Source organism: Nothoprocta perdicaria, unplaced genomic scaffold, assembly GCF_003342845.1.
Source record: "Nothoprocta perdicaria isolate Ctin4 unplaced genomic scaffold, notPer1 scaffold_118, whole genome shotgun sequence".
NCBI lineage: Eukaryota > Metazoa > Chordata > Aves > Tinamiformes > Tinamidae > Nothoprocta > Nothoprocta perdicaria.
In genome coordinates this window covers 402069-419884 of record NW_020454294.1, presented here as the reverse complement: position 1 = coordinate 419884, position 17816 = coordinate 402069, and the positions used below count along the sequence as shown (strand labels likewise).

At 46.6% G+C, this 17816-nt stretch overlaps 1 protein-coding gene across 1 annotated transcript; it reads right to left on the bottom strand.

Annotated features, from left to right (window-relative positions):
* Positions 1-2014: 2014 nt before the first annotated feature.
* Positions 2015-10820, bottom strand: DACT1 (dishevelled binding antagonist of beta catenin 1). The gene is made up of 4 exons (XM_026053782.1): positions 10509-10820; positions 8486-8618; positions 6736-6891; positions 2015-4640 (listed from the first exon to the last, which is right to left on the bottom strand). Exons 1-4 carry the CDS (start codon positions 10818-10820, stop codon positions 2788-2790), a joined length of 2454 nt encoding a protein of 817 aa, XP_025909567.1. The 3' UTR covers positions 2015-2787.
* Between the last annotated feature and the right edge of the window lie 6996 nt (positions 10821-17816).

Sequence of the window (17816 nt, the reverse complement as noted above, 5' to 3'; positions counted from 1 at the left end):
GTTTTTTGCACTAACATGGCAAAAAAAAWATATATATATTAACGTAGCTGTGCTTCCTAAATCAGAGCCAGAGAAGGGAATAGAGTCTGTGCATTGGGACCCTATCAAGKGCTTTTCCAGCACTGTAAGATCTTTTATTTAAAAAAGAAAGAGGGAAGTGAGAAGGAAAAAAAATGGACCTAGCTAAAGGATTCTGGATGCTTACCTAAATCCTGTAAGAAAGGGAAAAGTCCTTCACCAAGCTGAAACGACGCAAATGCAATTAAGATAGAGATAGCATCAGTGCATTTCCCCATCTGGTATTAAGCCATTCCATGAGAGTACTGCAGAATGTGGTGGTTGCAGCTGATACTCTCAGCAATATTGGGGTAGTTATTTTCTTCCTCTTTTTCATTTCATTCAATCGTCTAAAAAGGAGCTATTCAGCAACACACTTCTGGAAAACGGCCTCCTTCAGCTGGTATGAGACAATATACTACAGCTCTGCAATAAAAACTCATCATTCCAAAGCCCCCGGCCAGTTTTTCCTCCCAGCAGCAATTCCTTCATGGCCACAGAGACGGAGTGCACTTCTGCAGACCCCTTGCTATTATTCTGCTAAACCTCTGAGGAGATTTACAGGGATTTGCACGTGTTTGTCTTGCTCTAAGAGAGATCGTGTGGCATGATTAAGAGACATTCTTGGAAAGAAGCTTCTCACTTTGACAAGCTTCTTGATGCTCCCTTTGTTTGATATAACACCCATCAATTATTAATGGGAATGTATTAAGCTCCCAATCAGTCTCAGTAATGGCCCGTTTAACAGTACACATTTCTTCTCTCCCCTCTCCATAGTAGTAGCCAACGTCCAGTAACTCTTGGACAAATTATTTTTATAAATATATATGTTTATGTGTATGTAGTGGGGAGATACAGATATATAAACTAGTGAAACATGCCTTTCCATAAGTAAAGCAATGGGAGAGTTAATAACAGCTAGGGTGAGCTACAGCCTTTGCTATATCACGAGTGACGGGATGATAAGGACTTTCTGGGTCACTGGATCCAGAACCTTCTCATCATAACATATGAATCTTTACAGAAACTGATGTTACTCCATTATAAAAAGAAAAAATACAGGAGAGAAATTTTATAGGAAGGGATCCATTGCAATGTGCAGATTAAAAGGTAAAAGAGTTAAACTTAAGCCCTCATCACGATGACATAGTGAAGGCAAGGAAAGCAGCTGCAGAAGAACAGCAGGCAACTTGCTGCAAGTCTGGATGAACCAAGGACCCTTTCTGCTTCTCCTCCACTACATCAACAACTTGATCCAGGCAGGATCAAGGAGCACTCACAGACCTGAAATAGGGCATTGAGCAGAAGACCAACATCTCATGGATGCTAGAGCTAACATGCCAGCCACCAGGCCTGAGGTGGGCATCACAGAGAGCAAGTCTACACCGCTCTACCCAGCCCAGCTTCCAGACTACATCACTTCGGGGGATTCATTTACTGGTTGTTTTGGGGGACACCTGCTACATTACACAGATCTGTTTGGTTACAGAAAYCTGCCATCTGCCCTTCAGTTGTCCCATCCAAAGTCTGCAAGCACCCTGCTCGCAAGCAGGATTAATGTTACATTTCCATCTGCTCTGAAACATGAGCTGCCCATAAGCAACAACCTGAAGATGTCTCTCAGCTCCCAAATTACATCTTGCCCATTAAAAAATGCAAGTTACTAGAAAAACAAGAGGAGCCATGACTAGCCAGCTCCCTCAAAACACAAGCCACAGCAACATTTTAGACTTGCTCCATTTCCTGCATGACTAAATTCCAGCGAAATGTTAACAGGCCACATTAAAGAGTTACCTAAGTAGTGACAACACTGATACAAAACCATTGACTGGGTATGCACCAATGCAACAAACTTTTAAAAACTATTAAAACAGACTGTTTATTACAGCATATGATGTGTTATATTAATTTACACAATGATATATATATATATATAAAAAAACAGCCATTGATGATGTACAGTAAATTGGACATCAACAGGAATATTAAAACTACTGATACTCATGCACATGACATGCACTTTTTTTTTTGTTTTTTAAAGCAATTTTACACAATATACTGAAGTTACTAAGCCTTGGTCAGCTGCTCCAACAGTTTATTCTGATCTACACCACAGTCCATACTGGGACTCCCAGGAAACAGGAGCAGAGTGCACTCCAGAGAAGGCAATTTAACCTTAGAGATAGATTGAACAGGAGCCTTTTCCTTATGGGAGAAGGTTGAGGGTGGATGAGGACGAGATTCAAGAAGAGAATCAGCAAATGAAAAAACAGGCCAGACTGTCAGGTGAAACAAATTCAAGATGTGGCAACAGGAGCAGCAGAAAGGAACAAGCAAAAACATTAAGACCACCCACACTCTCTCCCTCTTTTTCCCTAAAAACTTATGACCACACATCRTTGATATCCTGCAAAAGACCCAGCACTGAAAACCTAGGAATATTAACTCTTGGGAACATTAACCTTTTCTTCAAAGCCCTCTGATACTATGCATTGGAGGCTGTTCACCACTGAAATGGCAGTGTTATTTTTTTAAAAACTAGTATAATTGTCTTTTATTTCCACTTAAAAGGCACTAGTATCCACCCAAGTTCTGAAGACAAGTGACATAATTTATCTTAAGTTTTAAATATTTGTATAGATATTAAAAAAAAAAAATCTGTGAAAATATGTACACAAAAGCACCTTGCTTCCAAAAGCAGAAACAGATACATTCCGCCAAGTCACTTCACTAGACCGTTGTCATCAGCTTCAGAGAGCCCGACCGAAAGCGAAGGATTTTCTTCTTGAGGTTATGGGAGGCTTTGATTTTCACAAAGGCCTTTGCTGCATTTTCATGCAGCTCTGGAGCTGTGACCGTTTGGATGGGGAGAGTCTGCACAAACTGAGACCAAATGAGACCCCCGCTCTCATCCGAGTCGCTGGTGGTAGTGCTCTCCCCTACAAATTCCACCTCGCTCAGGCTAGACTCGCTGTCTCCAAAGCAGTTCGTGGTGTAATTGCTCTGCTCATCCTCGCTCGTGTCCACCACGGTGGAGTGGAACAAGGACTCGCACTCGGCTGAGTACTCCGAGTCGCTCGCTACGTAGGCGTACGGGCTCACGTAAGGCAGGGGCACTTGCGAGTAGACTCCCACAGCTTCTCTGCGGTTCCTCCTGGCCCTCCGCAGGGCCTCCTCATAGGAGATCTCCGCCGACGACTTCCACCGGCGATAGTCGGCCCGCTTGTGCTTAGGTTTGGCCACCACGACCTCTCGGCCATGTCCATGCGACCGGATTACGGATTTATGTAGGCCGGACGGCCTGCTTTGGAGGCTGGACTCTGATGGCAAACCGCTGCCTCTCTTCCCCCTTGAAGAGGGCTTTTTCAGTTTCTTATTTGTATCCAATTCATCAGGAAAGCGACATTTCTTGCTGACCGATTTGTTTTTCTCCCTCAAGGTCTGAGAGCCATTTTCCAGCCCGTTGATGAGGTGGGGCCTGTGTTTCATGGTAGAGCTTTTCAAAATTTTGACGTTTTTGGTGCCTTTGTGGAGCTTAATGCTCTGCTGCTGGGCCGGTATGTATTGGGCGTTCACCAGTAACCCATCATCCAGGCTCTGTGAGGAAGAGCCCTCGCTTTTGAAATCCAGGGAAGGCCTCTCCTCAACAGGAGGAGCAGATGTGGAGTGAGCCACCTGCATGCTGCTCTTCAGCAGGACTTTTTTGGGAGGCTGACTGACTTTATTCTCCGGCTGCAACACCACTGGCTTGCCCGGGCTCTCTTTAGGAGCCGTGGCAAAGAGCTGGCCATTTTCCTTGGGCATGTCCCCCCCTGGAGCTGCCATGTTCTGACTTAGCTCTGGAGGCACCGGTTTGACRCCCCGCTTGCTTGGAAGTTCGCTCCCTGTGCTGGGTGGGAAAGCCACCGGCAAAGGCATCTTCCTACTCTCCAGCTGCTCGCCACTTGATTCCTTCGGCCTCTGCTTTACCGGGGAGAACACCGCGTTGTCCGCGGCAGCTGTTCCACCGGAATGCAAGCACGTTTGCTTCGAATTCTTCAGGTTCACAATGCTGGTGTGTGAAACCACCGCAGYGGGCTGCCTCACACACATGCTTCCATGCCTCAAAATCCCTTTGGTGGGGTCAGCATTGAGACTTGTCCTTGGTTTATTAGTCCTTACAGAATGGGTCTTTTTCTGAACCAGGCTTAAGATGTAACCATCTATCCTCTTGCTGGAGGAAGGGCCCGGTGCGGGCCAGGAGCTCTGTGGGAGAAAGGTATTGGCTACTTTTCCTGAGTCCGATTCCGATCCGACGCAAGCGTCACTAATATCACAGCCAAGTMTCTCCTCTTCGCGCTGGGGGTTTTCAGTCACCGGGAGAAGAAACATGGGGCTCTGCACAGCTACCGCATGGAGTGGGCTGGGGTACCGGTAGACGTCATTCCCGTTTTTAGACACCAGATCACACTGGTATTTTGGATGTACATCTGCAACGACATCGAGGGAATTTGAGTGCGGTGTGGACAAAGAGCAACAGACAGAGCCTGCAGTCTGGTCCTCATGTTGGCCTTCCTTATTATAATCCATCCAGCCTATGAGATCTGAAAGGCATTTTAGAAGAGTTTAGAGATCCTCCTGGTGACAATCCTGCTATGTTTTTCACATGCTAGCAAAGCCTCTGGCCTCGTTCACACGTACAGCATATCGTGTTAACTACAGTAGAGCTGCTTGAGCAGTAGAAACCTTGAAACTAGGGACACAGTTCAAGTGATAAATGCACCGCTATTCTTCTAGGGTCTATCTCTGTTGGATTTGTCCCAGTATAACTACATAGGTGAAAAGATAAAAATCTCAGCCCAGATGGGAGCATTCATATTTCTTCTAAAACTGTGCCTAGATTGTAAAGAGCTTCCTGTTTTACACCCAAGCCACTCAGAGGTCTGTAATGGTCTCTCGTGGTTACAGAAGAACCTGTATGAAACACTGAGGTCCATACAAGTACAAGRAGTGCAGGTCAACAGAGCTGACATCCCTAGCTTTAGCCCTGCAAAGATAGTTCTGTAACAGAAATTCAGTGTTTTTTGAGATGCATAAGTCAAGTTTAAAGGCTATAGCATTTACTAGGAAACAAAAAACCTTAGGAGCAGGGTTTCAATCCATGCACCTCAGATTATTATTTCTCTAAGATCAAGTTGATCTTGTTTGGGGTAGGGAGATAATCTAAATGATCTTCTGGACCTCTTGCTGTCCTGTTTTCTTTGCTTGGACCAAAAGCTTCCTCCAGGGTACACAAACTTGAACATTCAGCGCTTGTCACTTAACTGAGAGTTATTTCGAAGAGGTGCTACAGACTTTGATGAAAGCAGCTGATTGTGATGGTGCTGCTGGGAGGGCAGGAAAGGAAGAATAGGTATTTGAGGAGGGGAAGAACAGGAAGAGGAACTTCCTGCAGATAACTTGACAGTTCCCCTGCATTTCCTAAATTCCATGTCACAGTTAGGAAGTGCTGCCAAAAACATGACGGTTTGTGACATTCATCTCTAAAAGTCTGCCACTATGTTTAATAAGAGTTTTTATTTTCACAATGTATACAGAAAAAGAAAACATCACAATCTGCTGGAAATCCTTGTGCATGTTTTCGTTTTTAGGTATGGTTTTTGCAGATCATCAATACCGTACAATAGGGAATGCTGAATTACCTCAAGCTGCTCTGATAACTTAGAGGAGTTCTCAGCATCTCAGAATGAATGCATCCAAGGCTGTATTTTCCCACTTCTAGGTTAGAAGAATTATTTTGTTCTTGACTCACAAAAATTCACTATAAGTTAACCTTGAAGAGCAGAATGGAAATTGGAGATATTATAATTAGGAGCATTCTCCACAACCCAGAATGAACCAAGGCTTTTGACTCAGTGTGGTGGCAACTTCAGCCAGTAAGGATTGATCAACGGTCCTGTTTGCATCTCCTTTCAGGACAACAGACAGAGGAGGTCTTCCTATTTAACACTCACACAACCTAAGCCTTGCATCTTGGGCCTCGTGTCAATGAAAATCCAATGGCCCTTTCCCAAAGAGACAAAAACCTTTTTCTATGTCCATAATGTCTATTTGTCTAAACACATAAAAGCAGAGCACACCTCAGCATAGTCACCTGCATGTGGAGGACCACAATAAATGCTAAAAGGGCTGCTGCAAACAGACTCATAGGCACCCTGTTGTGTAAAACCTGTAGCTAGCACCTTACTCTATCATGTTAATGAGGACCAAGTCTCATCTATATATCTATATCATATAGCTGTTGCTAGGTAACTTTCCTTCTTGCTATTTCATTAAAAAAAAATTAAAAAAAAAAAAAAGAAAAAAGCTTTTCTGAAGGAAACGATGAAAAATCAGCCAACTAATGTGTTTATGTGTGCATGTACCACTGCCCTCTACTGGGTAGTGCAGCTGTGATAATTTTCACATGGTACATTGKTGGGTTTAGAGAGACATACTCGCGTGTAGGGCTGGAGGAGTGGAAGAGAAATGGTCCTGCCCCATGACACATGTACGTGATAGGCACGGGAATCTTTTCAGAGCCCAGCACATCCAATGAAAAGAAGAAGGGTTAATCCAGCCCAGATACTCCTGAGGCAGTATTTCCAAAGGCAAAGCCACCTCCTGGAGTATGACGTATTCCACCTGCTTTTACTATACCTGCAGATTTAGGGCGTCCATCTGAGATAGTCAGTGTTGCCTCCAAAGGGCTGCAAAAGCAAGTGCTAGAATGGCAACTGGATAAACACTCACTGAAGACTGAGTTAGACGAATTGGAGAGCGATCCAGAAGCTCCATCACTCAGCTCATAAAACCCTATAAAATAAGAATTTGTATTTATGTTAATTCCATCTGTACGGCACTAGCATTTGTGCCCCTAGCAATGCAGTCAGGTTTATGTTTATATTGGCCTGCTGAACTGCAATCAGGTAGGAGATTTCATTCAGTTACCCCAAAAATACTGCACAATTTGGTAATATCCTTACTACTGTGAAGAATCCAGTTTAAAAATAAGGCATTTTATAAAAAGAGTATTGTTATTAACATATGAAATCTAAAATGTTTTTTTAATTTTCACTGGGTTTGGGAGTTGTTTTTCAGATTTTAACAAGATGGATCCAAACTGCGTTTGCCAGCCCACTCATTTAATATTTTACTGTACTTTCCAACAAAGACTCTCCTTCTATTACTTGACTATAAAAAATATTTTCCAAATGTTGGGCCAAATCCTATCTATTATTTACATCAAAATACCAGAGAAAAAGAAGGAGAATGGTAAATAATGAACAGATACAGAAATTTAATTTCCTGGCAGACTTGGTCCACTCAAAATGTGACAGAGCAAAGTCAAGATTGAAATTATACATCTAAGAGAAAGGAATTCAGGGCATATCTAGAAAATGGGGATGGATCCTGAAAGACAATAATCCTGAAAAGGACTTAGACAACATGGAAAAGCAGTTCAATCAAGTTTAATGATACGTCCAAAAAAAATAGCTAATGAGATTCTTGGATGGAGAAAGAGACTAATGAGTAGCAGTAGGGAAATGACTTCACCAGTTTATATGGCACTGGTACTGCAGATGTTGGAATGGTGTCTAGCTCTGGAATCCAGCACACCTAAAGCAAAGCTAAGAATTGGAAGGAGGCCATAAAGCCATTTAAAAGCTGGGAAAAATGCCTTAAAATGAATGACTTAATGAACTTGACCTGTTTAGCTCATCAAAAAAGAAAAAAAAGTTGGATATTACACTAAATAGCGACTCCAATAGGAGAAAATACAGAGTACTAAAAAAGACTTTAGTCTATGGGAAGGGAAAAAAAAGCATATAAAAATCAGTGCTGGAACAAGTCAAATTCAAATCAGAAATAAGCRATATTTTTAACAGTGCAAGTGATTTTTTAGCAGAGTCCCCTCTTTTCAGTGTCTTCAGGACAAGTCTAGATGCCTCTCGGGAAGGTTCCTCACAGCTAAATATGAACTGTTGCATTCARCACAGTTGGAATGGAATGAAATTCAAAATATGGAGAATCAGATTATTTGATTCACTGTTCCCTTCTGGCTGTAAGATCAACTGTGAAATCTCTCTCCCACTGTTGGTGCTTCCTTTAATTGCAACCTCCTCCTTAACATGCAGGAGAATTGGAACTTTTTGGCTTAAGTTGTGGGTGGCCTAGGAAAAAAAAAGAAATGCCCCRAACACTAAAAATCTAATTAGGCTTGAAATACTCTTCTGAATACATTCTCTAAAGACAATAACCTCTCCAGTGGTAGCTGAACCCTCCTAGTTGGCACTAATTATCAGAGTGTGAACATACAACAGACATTTACTGTTCCAGTATTGAACATTTCGAGGAGATTRATTCCAGCTACAAAGGGAGGTCCCATTTTGCCAAAGGGTGGCCTTACCTGAACTTGGACGACTGTCTGTCTCAAGGTGCTCATCCGTCGTTTTTTCCACGTCCAGCCGGAGGTCACTTATTTGCTTATCCAGCTCTTGTAGCTGATTCAATAGGCCAGCATCCCTCCTYCTCAAGCAGTTCTAGGAAACAACAGGACAAACAACGTCAGCTCCGTCAGTGGTGGGGCTGGGGGAAAAGGGGCCCCAAAGCCTTTCTCCAGCTCAGCATCCTATAAACACCTTGTCAATGTTCTCTAAAAAATAAGGAAATAAAAATAAATAAAGGAAAATCTAAATGGGCACTCTGGACCATTTAGYTTAAGAACTATAGGGGTGCTTCATTCCAACCTCTTCCAGCCAGTTGGACGCTAGGAGCATTCCCCACATCCTAGGAAGACCAGTGGCTGGCAAAGCACTCCTTGCAGGAACCGGGTTGTCCCAACTTTTGTGGGACACCCAAACACGGTGTTTTGCGTGGCACCCTTTTAAAGCCAGACGTGCTCGCGTGACACGGGCTAGCTCAGTGAAAGGACATATTCACCCGTGCAGCAAGGGGCTTTCASCACCACGTTGACGTCGGCCACGATCACATCTGTTCCCACAACAGGCTGAAGCAGCTCGGCCAACAAGTGTCTGTAGTGCGGTAACCGCCTCACTCCCTGGCTCATTATAAGCTTATATTCCACCATGTAAAGAGGAAGATTCCCAGAGCTGGGATCAGAGTCCGTTTATTAGTTTTACAATTGCAGCAGGAAGGAAGAATAATTCTTCCTCTTCTCCCATTATAATCGTATTAAATTGCTGTGAGATGGATTTTAAAGCTATTTATGAAGGTAATTTGATGGTACAAAATAAGCAATAAGAAATGATTTTGTAAGACACTCATTAACCCACAGCCAAGGCAATCAGTTTCCCTCTGTGTATTGTAATTTTGCTCGCCGGTTTGATACACTTTGTAATTGTTCCGGCTTTGAGGAGAGCAAGGGGAAGGTTTATTCTTTTTCCTAAGTGCATCGTTTGATCGGTACCCAACGGTGCTCTGCTGCTTTCATTGCAAAGAGTTTTGATGCTCTAGCGCAAAACCCATTAAACCAAGGACAATGTTTCCCTTGGGATGGGCCGGTCCTCGGGCGAAGGGCAAGTGATCACCAGGAGTATTTAGGGAGGCCGTCGGAAAAAGAAAAGATGCGCTGGCATCACAGGGTCCTTGGAGAACCAGAAGGGCAATCCAAGTCTTCTCCCACCTTTCCGATGGAAGCTGCCGGAGGGGATGGGTTCAAGCGGTAACTCACTGCGCCACCTACTGCCACCAGTGTCGTGGCCCCCCCTCCCCTCCCCCAGCGAGCGCTGCTGCATCTGGTTCAGATCTGCAATGTCAAGTGCACAGATTAAAGTGCTACCGCAAATCCTGATCTCGGAGCAATAATTCCCGGTACTTTCCTATGGCTGTTTGGCAGCCGAGCCTTTAGGAACCAGAGAGATGGTTTGTTTTTTATCTTTTCCGGGAAGAAATAACCCGTTCATTAACGGAGCCGAGAGGCTAACAGGAACAAAATGAAATGAATAATAAATCACACGGTGCAAGTTGTSCCTCGGAGAAGGGCAGCGCCGAGCCAGGCACAAAGGGCGCCGGGCGCGGAGCCCCGSGAGCCCCGCGCCGGGGCTGCCGCCGCCTCCCAGCGCCCCGGAGCGCCCGGGCCACAAAAGCACCCCTTGATTTAGGGCCCCCGGTGCCGGGCTGACAGCGCGGCAGCTCGCGCCGCACTTCCATTCAAGGCAAGGGGAGCCGGGCTCTTTGCCTTGAATGGAAGCGGCAGCCGGGACGGGACGGTGCGGAGATAACGGCGGGGTGGCCTCCTCTCCTTTTTCCTCCTCCTCTCCCTTTTCCTCCTCCTCTCCCTTTTCCTCCTCTTTTCCCCTTTTCCCGGCCAAGCGGGAGCCGCCGACGGGGCGTCCCGGGGTGAGAGCGGCGGCGCCCCGCCGGGGCTGGGACCCTCCCCGGCCACGTCCCCCCGAGGTCCCCGGGCTCACCAGCTGCCTGCGCAGGAGGAGGATGTTCTCCTCCAGGAACTTCTCCTCGAGGCTCCGCGGCGGCGCCTCGCCCGAGGGCTCCCCGCGGGCGCCCGGCGGCCGCCGCAGCAGGAGGCTCCGCACGAGCAGCTCCTGCCGCTGCCGCAGATAGTCCAGCTCGCCCAGGCCGGCCAGCGTGGCCTCGAGGCGCTCGCGGGTGCGCAGCCGCTCCGCCTCCGCTTCGCCCTTGTCCCGCCGGGGCGCATCGGGCGGCCCGGGCCCCGGCCCCGGCCCCGCCGCCGGGACGGCTCCCGCCGCCGCGCTCGCCTTCATGCTCCCGCCGCGGGCAGGGGGACGCGGGGGCTCTCGCCGCCGCCGCCGCCGCTCGCGAATGGGCCGCGGGGCGCCCGGCTCCCTCCTCGGCTGCCGCCGCGCCCGCCCCGCGCCCGCCTCCCCACGCCCGCGGTCGCCTTCCTCCTCCTCCTCCTCCTCCTCCTCCTCCTCGCGCTGCGGCGGGCGACGCTCCTCCTCCCGCCCCGCGTTCCCCCCGCAGCCGCCTGCCCCTGAGGGCCCCCCCGGGGACGAGAAGAGCCGGGGGGACAAGGACGGGAGGGTCTCGTGGCCGGGCCAAGCCCCCGAGCGCGGCGCTGAGCGGAGCCGCGCGCACCTCGCTCCTGGCGCCGGCGGAGCCGGCTCGGTGCCATGCGGCGTCTGGGGCTCCTGAAACCGCAGCACGAACCGTGGAGCTTATGGAGGGGGGGAAAAAAAACCCTATATGAGGGTGAAGGAGAGGGAAATGGGAAAGAGGTGGGAATCAGAAAGCGGGATGGCAGCGCTTGGAGCAGGGTGCCAGCCCAAGCGGAGGATGGAGGGTGGGTGCCCTGGGCAGGCGCTGCTGCTTCCAAGGCCGTTCGTGTCCGGCAGCCAAAAGAGCCGTAATGAAGCGAACTTCATACAGGCTGCAAACTAATTGCAGCCTGGGATCTGCAATTAGGGTTTTCAATGGGCATGTTGTGGAGAGAGGGAGGGGGGGAAATGCAGACGTAAAAGAAAAAAAGAGATGTTAGTAGCGAATGGAGCAGAAATGACGTTCCAGGCATGTTTGGGGTGGAGAGACAGGGAAAAGAGAAGAAGGAAGCACTCAGGGACCCCTTCACAATATGGGATTTGTTTGGAAGGATGCAWGCCTGCTGCACAGTCGCTCTCACAGACATTATGGGTCTAATTAAATGCTCATTCCTGTGTTCCTCACAAGATTATGACTGTTTGCATTAGAGCAGCTCTGAAAGGTCTCAGATGAAAGTGGTCTCCCCATTCCCATGCTATGTGCAGTATATCACAGGGTGCACTATACGTACTTTGTTCATTGTGGGTGTTGGTCCCTCTTGCAGGGAGCCCGTGGCCAATACAGACCGTGAATTCACAGTCCTTTTAAACCCATATAATCTCATTTCCAGAAAGGAGATCCACTTTGCTACTGTAGCTCATGACCAGTCCTCAGCCCCTCCTAAATCTTGACCCAAATGCACAAAAGGTGACACACATCAGATCAGAGGATAATCTGAGCTACAACTTGCTCCTTTTTGCTTTTAATGTGCTCCAGGGCCTGGTTCTTCAAGCTGCCGTGTCAACACCYGGTGTCTGTGTTGACTTTAGAGCTTGGGTGAGGAGAGCCTTTGGTATCACCTCCCTGCATGGTTCTGGCCTCTCACTGTTGGGATCCAATCACAGAAAACAAATGCACTGAGTTCATTCTAGCGGGGGATAAGAGGGGAACCAGTGCTGCAGGAGTGTACCTAAAGCCCTCCATCTGCTAATGCATGGTCATTAATGGGCATCAGCACCAGTAGCTCCCCTTGAAACATCCATAGCATGGATGGCAGGTCCTCACACAGCTCTRTCACTCTGTAAATCCGCTCCCTTTGTGCTGTCCCGGCTGCTCATGCAGACGTAGCCCTAGGAAAGGGAGGACCAAGGCGRTGCAGGAACTGGCAGCCAGGGAAGGCTTCTTTGGGGAGCAGTGTCGCTCCTGCCAGATCCAAGAGACCATGAAATTGCAGCCATAGAAGCAGCTGACAAATGCTTCAAAAAACAAGAGTTACCGCAGGACGAGAGGCTGGACTGGCGTTGCTAAGCAAAACTGGAAATAAAAACCAATCCCACACCAGGCCACTGCATCTCCACTCATTTTGCATATCTGGGCCATAATAGGTCCAAAACCAGGGCCAGTCCTTGCCCCAAAACCTCCAGGTCACCAGTGCTGACCTAACAGCACCTGCCTGGCAGTGTCTCCTGCCCAGGGCTTGGCATGCAGCACCCTCTGAGGATGCTCGTGCAGAAAGCCCTGTTGTCCTGCAGAGCTGTTTTCTCCAACAGGTACCAGAAACTCTCTGGATGTGGTTAGTCAGATTTTGCATGTAACTCCATGTTTCATATAAGTTTTGTTTGCAAAGCTTCATGCTATAGGTACATAAAGCTGTGTAAGCTATTTTCATGCTGTTTTTGTACAGTGCAGACATACCGTCAAACATAAAACRCAGTGCTAGGCAGCTCCCTTCTTAACGCTCAGGTTTATTTTGCCACTTGTGACTTTGCAGATTTGTGACCTATTCCTCCTTTCTGAGTCCACTTTAGAAGTCCCTTCCACTCCAAAGGGCACAAGATGTGGACAGTGTCATGTCCCACTTGCTCACACTTCTGTGCTCATCCTTCCCAGCACATCAGTCACAGGAAAGAAGAGAAATGCAGTCGCTGCCAGAACAGTCAACTGTCTACAGCATGTGAGGAGGACAGAGCAGCTTCCACGGAGCTGAACGCACGGAGTGACTACAAGCAGCAATAAGGAGGCGAAGGGGAGAATTAGGAAGCTGCAGCAGGGGACAGGGAGAGTGGTCGGCCAGCAAGCAGGGTCAACAGTATGTGAGTCACAGCAGGAAAACAAGATGTGACCTCAGACACCAACAGTGAGGGCAAGGCTGCAAAAACCTGTGCTGGAATGAGCTTAGCAGAGTGAAGGGCATGGAGAGAAGGAGAAGCCAGAAAGACAGAGCTTGAAGGCATCAGAAAGACCAAAGAAAACAAGTATAAATCACATCAACTGCTCAAGAAACAGCAGTTGGAAGAGACAGAATGAAAGASGGGGCCAAAAGTCAAAGGTGGGGCAGGACGGGCCATCATCTCTTGCGTGTATTCTCTCCCATAGGGCTTAGAAGCTCATGAAACCATGAGAAATCCAGAGATTCCTCTGTCACATTCACTTGTAGGACCTGAAACCACCAAGCCCAAAGCACACAAGTGGTAAGTGTGAGATGAACTAATGAAGGACACCAGCACAAGTAGGCAACAGTGAGGGAGGAGGAGAAGATGAGAAAAAAAGGAAGAGAGAAGTAAGCAAAGTCCATCAGCAGGAGGACAGAGAGGTCAACCAGGGTTGACAGAATATAGATGAAACCCAAAGCCAGAAGAAGGCCGTGAGCCGAGGCAATGGAGAAGACCTCTTTGCTAGGACTCATCCTCAGGTGAAAGAGATATTTGAGCAAAGAAGGAAGAAGAAAAAAATATGAGAAGACTAGTAAGACTATGAGAAGACTAGAAACCACAGTCAATCATTCCCATAAAAAAACAGTGTGGAATAAAAAGATCCCAATCTCTAAATTACTGCCAAATGAGCAASCCTTGGATGCTTCTATTTCCCCAACTCCCTAACAAATATTGAGAAAGTAACAGGATTCTCACATGAAAACAAACAAACAAAAAACTCTGAGTCCAAGAGTGTTTTGCACTCCTCTCCTGGCTTTGTGCACCAGCTGAAGGACTTGCTCCTACCTTCCAGTGTAAACTTGTTATTCCTTCACAGGTTTCATCAGCTGCAAAGTCTCCAAAGCCAAATAAACTCATATTCCCCATTCTAGGCAAGAACGTGGAAACTGCAAAGAAAGTCAGTGAGTTATCTGCAAGGAAGGAAAAGAAACCACAAACAAGGAGCTCTGCTGCCAGGTTGTTATGAGAGATGTAAATCTGCCTGGTACAAAAACAGCTGTGAAACAGCTCATTTCTTGTGAGCCTCCCTTGCGTGGTAAAGGGCTGCTTTGCCTTTGCACTGGGCATTTCATAGCTAGGAAATCAAGTGATCCCTGTGCATTTTGCCAGTGGAGAAACTTGGACAGGGAGTTTCTGCCCCCCATCTCACCATTGACTTGCTTCTCACGGGGAGCTGACCTCTGCTTCCCGATGCATGCTCAGTGTTTTGTCTTCTAGCTCATCCGATTCGGTTTAGATTAAATTATTATTACTATTAACCCTCATCGCTTTTCCCTAGGTTGATTTCTGATCAGCCATGCTAAAGTCGGTGCAGGAAATTGTGGAAATCAAGAGGATTGTCGCAATTCTCTGCTTGTAAAATGAAAGTAATTTCTTCCTTTGCTTATCGTAACCCAGCCCATGGACATGGTATCCTTAGGGGCTATGCTTAAGACCCACAGCCATGAATATGCCTCTGATACTTTATTTTCATCTATTACAATGTTAATTTTCTAAGCATTGCTTAATTGCATTGGATAATATAGTGGGGTATAAATCTTATCAGCAAATCAGACTGACATCGGCTCATGTTATCACATTACCATGGTAACTTCATTACAACCGAGCCCTGAGCTTGTAACTATCCACAAACAATCCTAGCAAACAAGCTAAATTGAACTGAAATATCCTGGCAGTGTTTTTTTTTTTCCTTTCCTTTTTTTTTTTTTTGGTCAAAAAACCCCAGTTTCCCTGGGTGGTAGATAACTGCAGCATGTCTATGAATGCATTTTACTCAGCTTTCTGCAGCCTACCTTCATTTCCTTTGCATTTGCACAGTGTCAAAAATATTTCCACACCACCGTCAAAAAGATGCACGAGCCAAATTCCTTTAACATGCAGTAGGATCCTCAACACAAACTCAAAATATACAGGCTGACAAGCACTACCGCAGTCTGTAACATTACCACATTTTTATGGTCATGGCAAAAACTGCTAATGACCGCGTTAGGACCCCATGCTAAGCAACGTGAGAGGTAGGTTGCCTTGCTCTGATCCAGCTTGGGCCTCTCATAAGACACAGTCCCTCTCCCACCATCACCACCATTGCCCAAGAGCCAAAGGAAGGGAAGGACATTTCCATTGGGGTCATTGAGGTGGTCTAGTTCTCACATAGATGCCCAAAGCTGATGTATAAAAGGGGAACTTGTGCTGGAGCCACATCCCTTCTCAGTGCACTTGAATATTGGACTGGACCTTTCCTACACTTGGCTCTTCCCACTCGGCAGTTCACCATCCCACCAGCCATGTGGGAAACACTGCTGGGAGGCAGATGCTTGCCCTGTTCCTGTTTTGGAAAATAACATCTTGCCTTTTTCTTTTTTAACCCAGGTCATTTCAGTGATTTTTTTTTTCAACATGACCCATTGCATTGGCACAAATGACAAAGCAGAGGTGTGCAGGAATGAGGAGAGGGGAGCAGGAAACCCTCCAGCAAACAGCTCTGCCTGGTAGGAAGAGGGGAGGAAGGATGGACTCTTTGCAATACAAGAAGTCACTCCAAAGATCRTGGTATAGGATGCAAAAGAGAACTCACTTCCAACCCCTAGACGAGAGATGTGCAAGAGAATTGGATGAAGAAAGTGGAAAGATGGGCAAGATCAGCTCTATTTTTACCTATTTTTTTTTTTTTTTTTTAGGATAAGAGAGGGTTTGATAAGGAAGAACAACATGGGAAGGGGGGACAGGGAGTTAAAAATACTGGTGTCACCCATGCTGTTCTGACAAGAAGCAGAGCTTGAGGCTACCGCTTCCTTGTTCCCTATAGGGAAACCTCACAAGTGCTTCTGCAAAGCACCTAATACATCACATCCTAAAGCCAAGCAGCAGGGCCAGCGCTCCCTGCGCAGGCTGGTGGACACAGTTCAGATGAAGCCAGAGCTGAAGAGCTCCAGGGAAACTCTCCCYGTTCTTTTTTTCCACCACACAAATACATAGTTGAATTTTACGGCCAAGACTTTTGTTCAGCCTTCTCAATATATGCTTTGGTGTTTTGTGCTTTGTCTCCTTCCCTTCTCCTGGCCTGKGTTTCATATTTACATTTAAAAATGCCTAACATTTTTAGGCACATTTTTAAGTGACACAGACATTTGCTAGTTCAACACCATTTACTCCCGCGCTCTCACCAGCATGGTCTTTGTGGAACAATATCTATTAAAAAAGGAATAATCAGATGCTGGGAGTGGAGGAGAAGGAAAGATAGGCTTAAATTGCAGCTTGGGATTTAGAGAGCCTGGGAAAACTCCCTAGCAAAAGTTAAGAAGGAAAAGACCACCTGGAAGAGGCTTCTCCAAGTCTTCTACAAAAGGCTGAACATAAGCATGTCAAGATTGATGAGGACTCAAGAGAAAATAACATATATATAGAGTGGCGTATGCTCAAGCCCCACACCAGCACTGAACCAAGGTCACTAGAGCTCGGTGTCAGAGACAGAAGAGAAATGTCTTCTGCCCCCCTCTCTTTTGGGGTCTCCCTTTAGACCAGGCAGTGCCACATGTGCAAGGGAAGAGGGTTTGGGGGACCTTGTGGTAGTTCTGATCTGCTAGATSCTCTGGAGTATGGTTCTTAACTGCCTCTGCCTCATCCTCTCATTCTTTGCATGTAAGAAGTTAATTTTGCCTTTAAAAACTCGGCCTAAAATACTCAGCTTTACCTCCATCTCCACACCTTGTCTCCCTGCTGGGTTTCCATACTCAGAGGGTTAGCAGGAGTGAGGTTAATTTAGCATAAAACAATAACAGATCAAGGAACAACTACAAAAAAAAGAACATAAATGTCTCTGCCTGAAATAATTCCCTTTCCACTGTGCTGGGAGAACAAACACAGACCTCTTGCTGTCACTTAAGGCACTTGCCTGGAGGATGGGAGGGAGGCCTCCTTGACTCCTGGTTTTGCAGCAGCGAGTCCTGTAAAGCTTGGACCTTTGGTGTGCAATTGTGGAGTCCTCAACACAGCAGCAGCATGAGCTACGTCGGAGCAGATAGCGCTCGGGAGGGAATTGCTACCAATTAATTACCAGATCCTGAAGTTAAAATGTGAGCTGAGAAGGGTCAGCTCTGGACACAGGTGCAAAGTGAGTCACCGCGGTACCTGAATTTCCCTTGCTTTTACTGTTCTATCGCTGTTTGAATATTGATCATCTTCCCAATGGTGGCTTAAGAAGAAACAATATTTTAAAATCTTCTTTTAATGAAGGCCTTGTCCTGGAAGAACTTTTTTTTTTTTTTTTTTTTTTTTTTTTTTTTTTTTTTT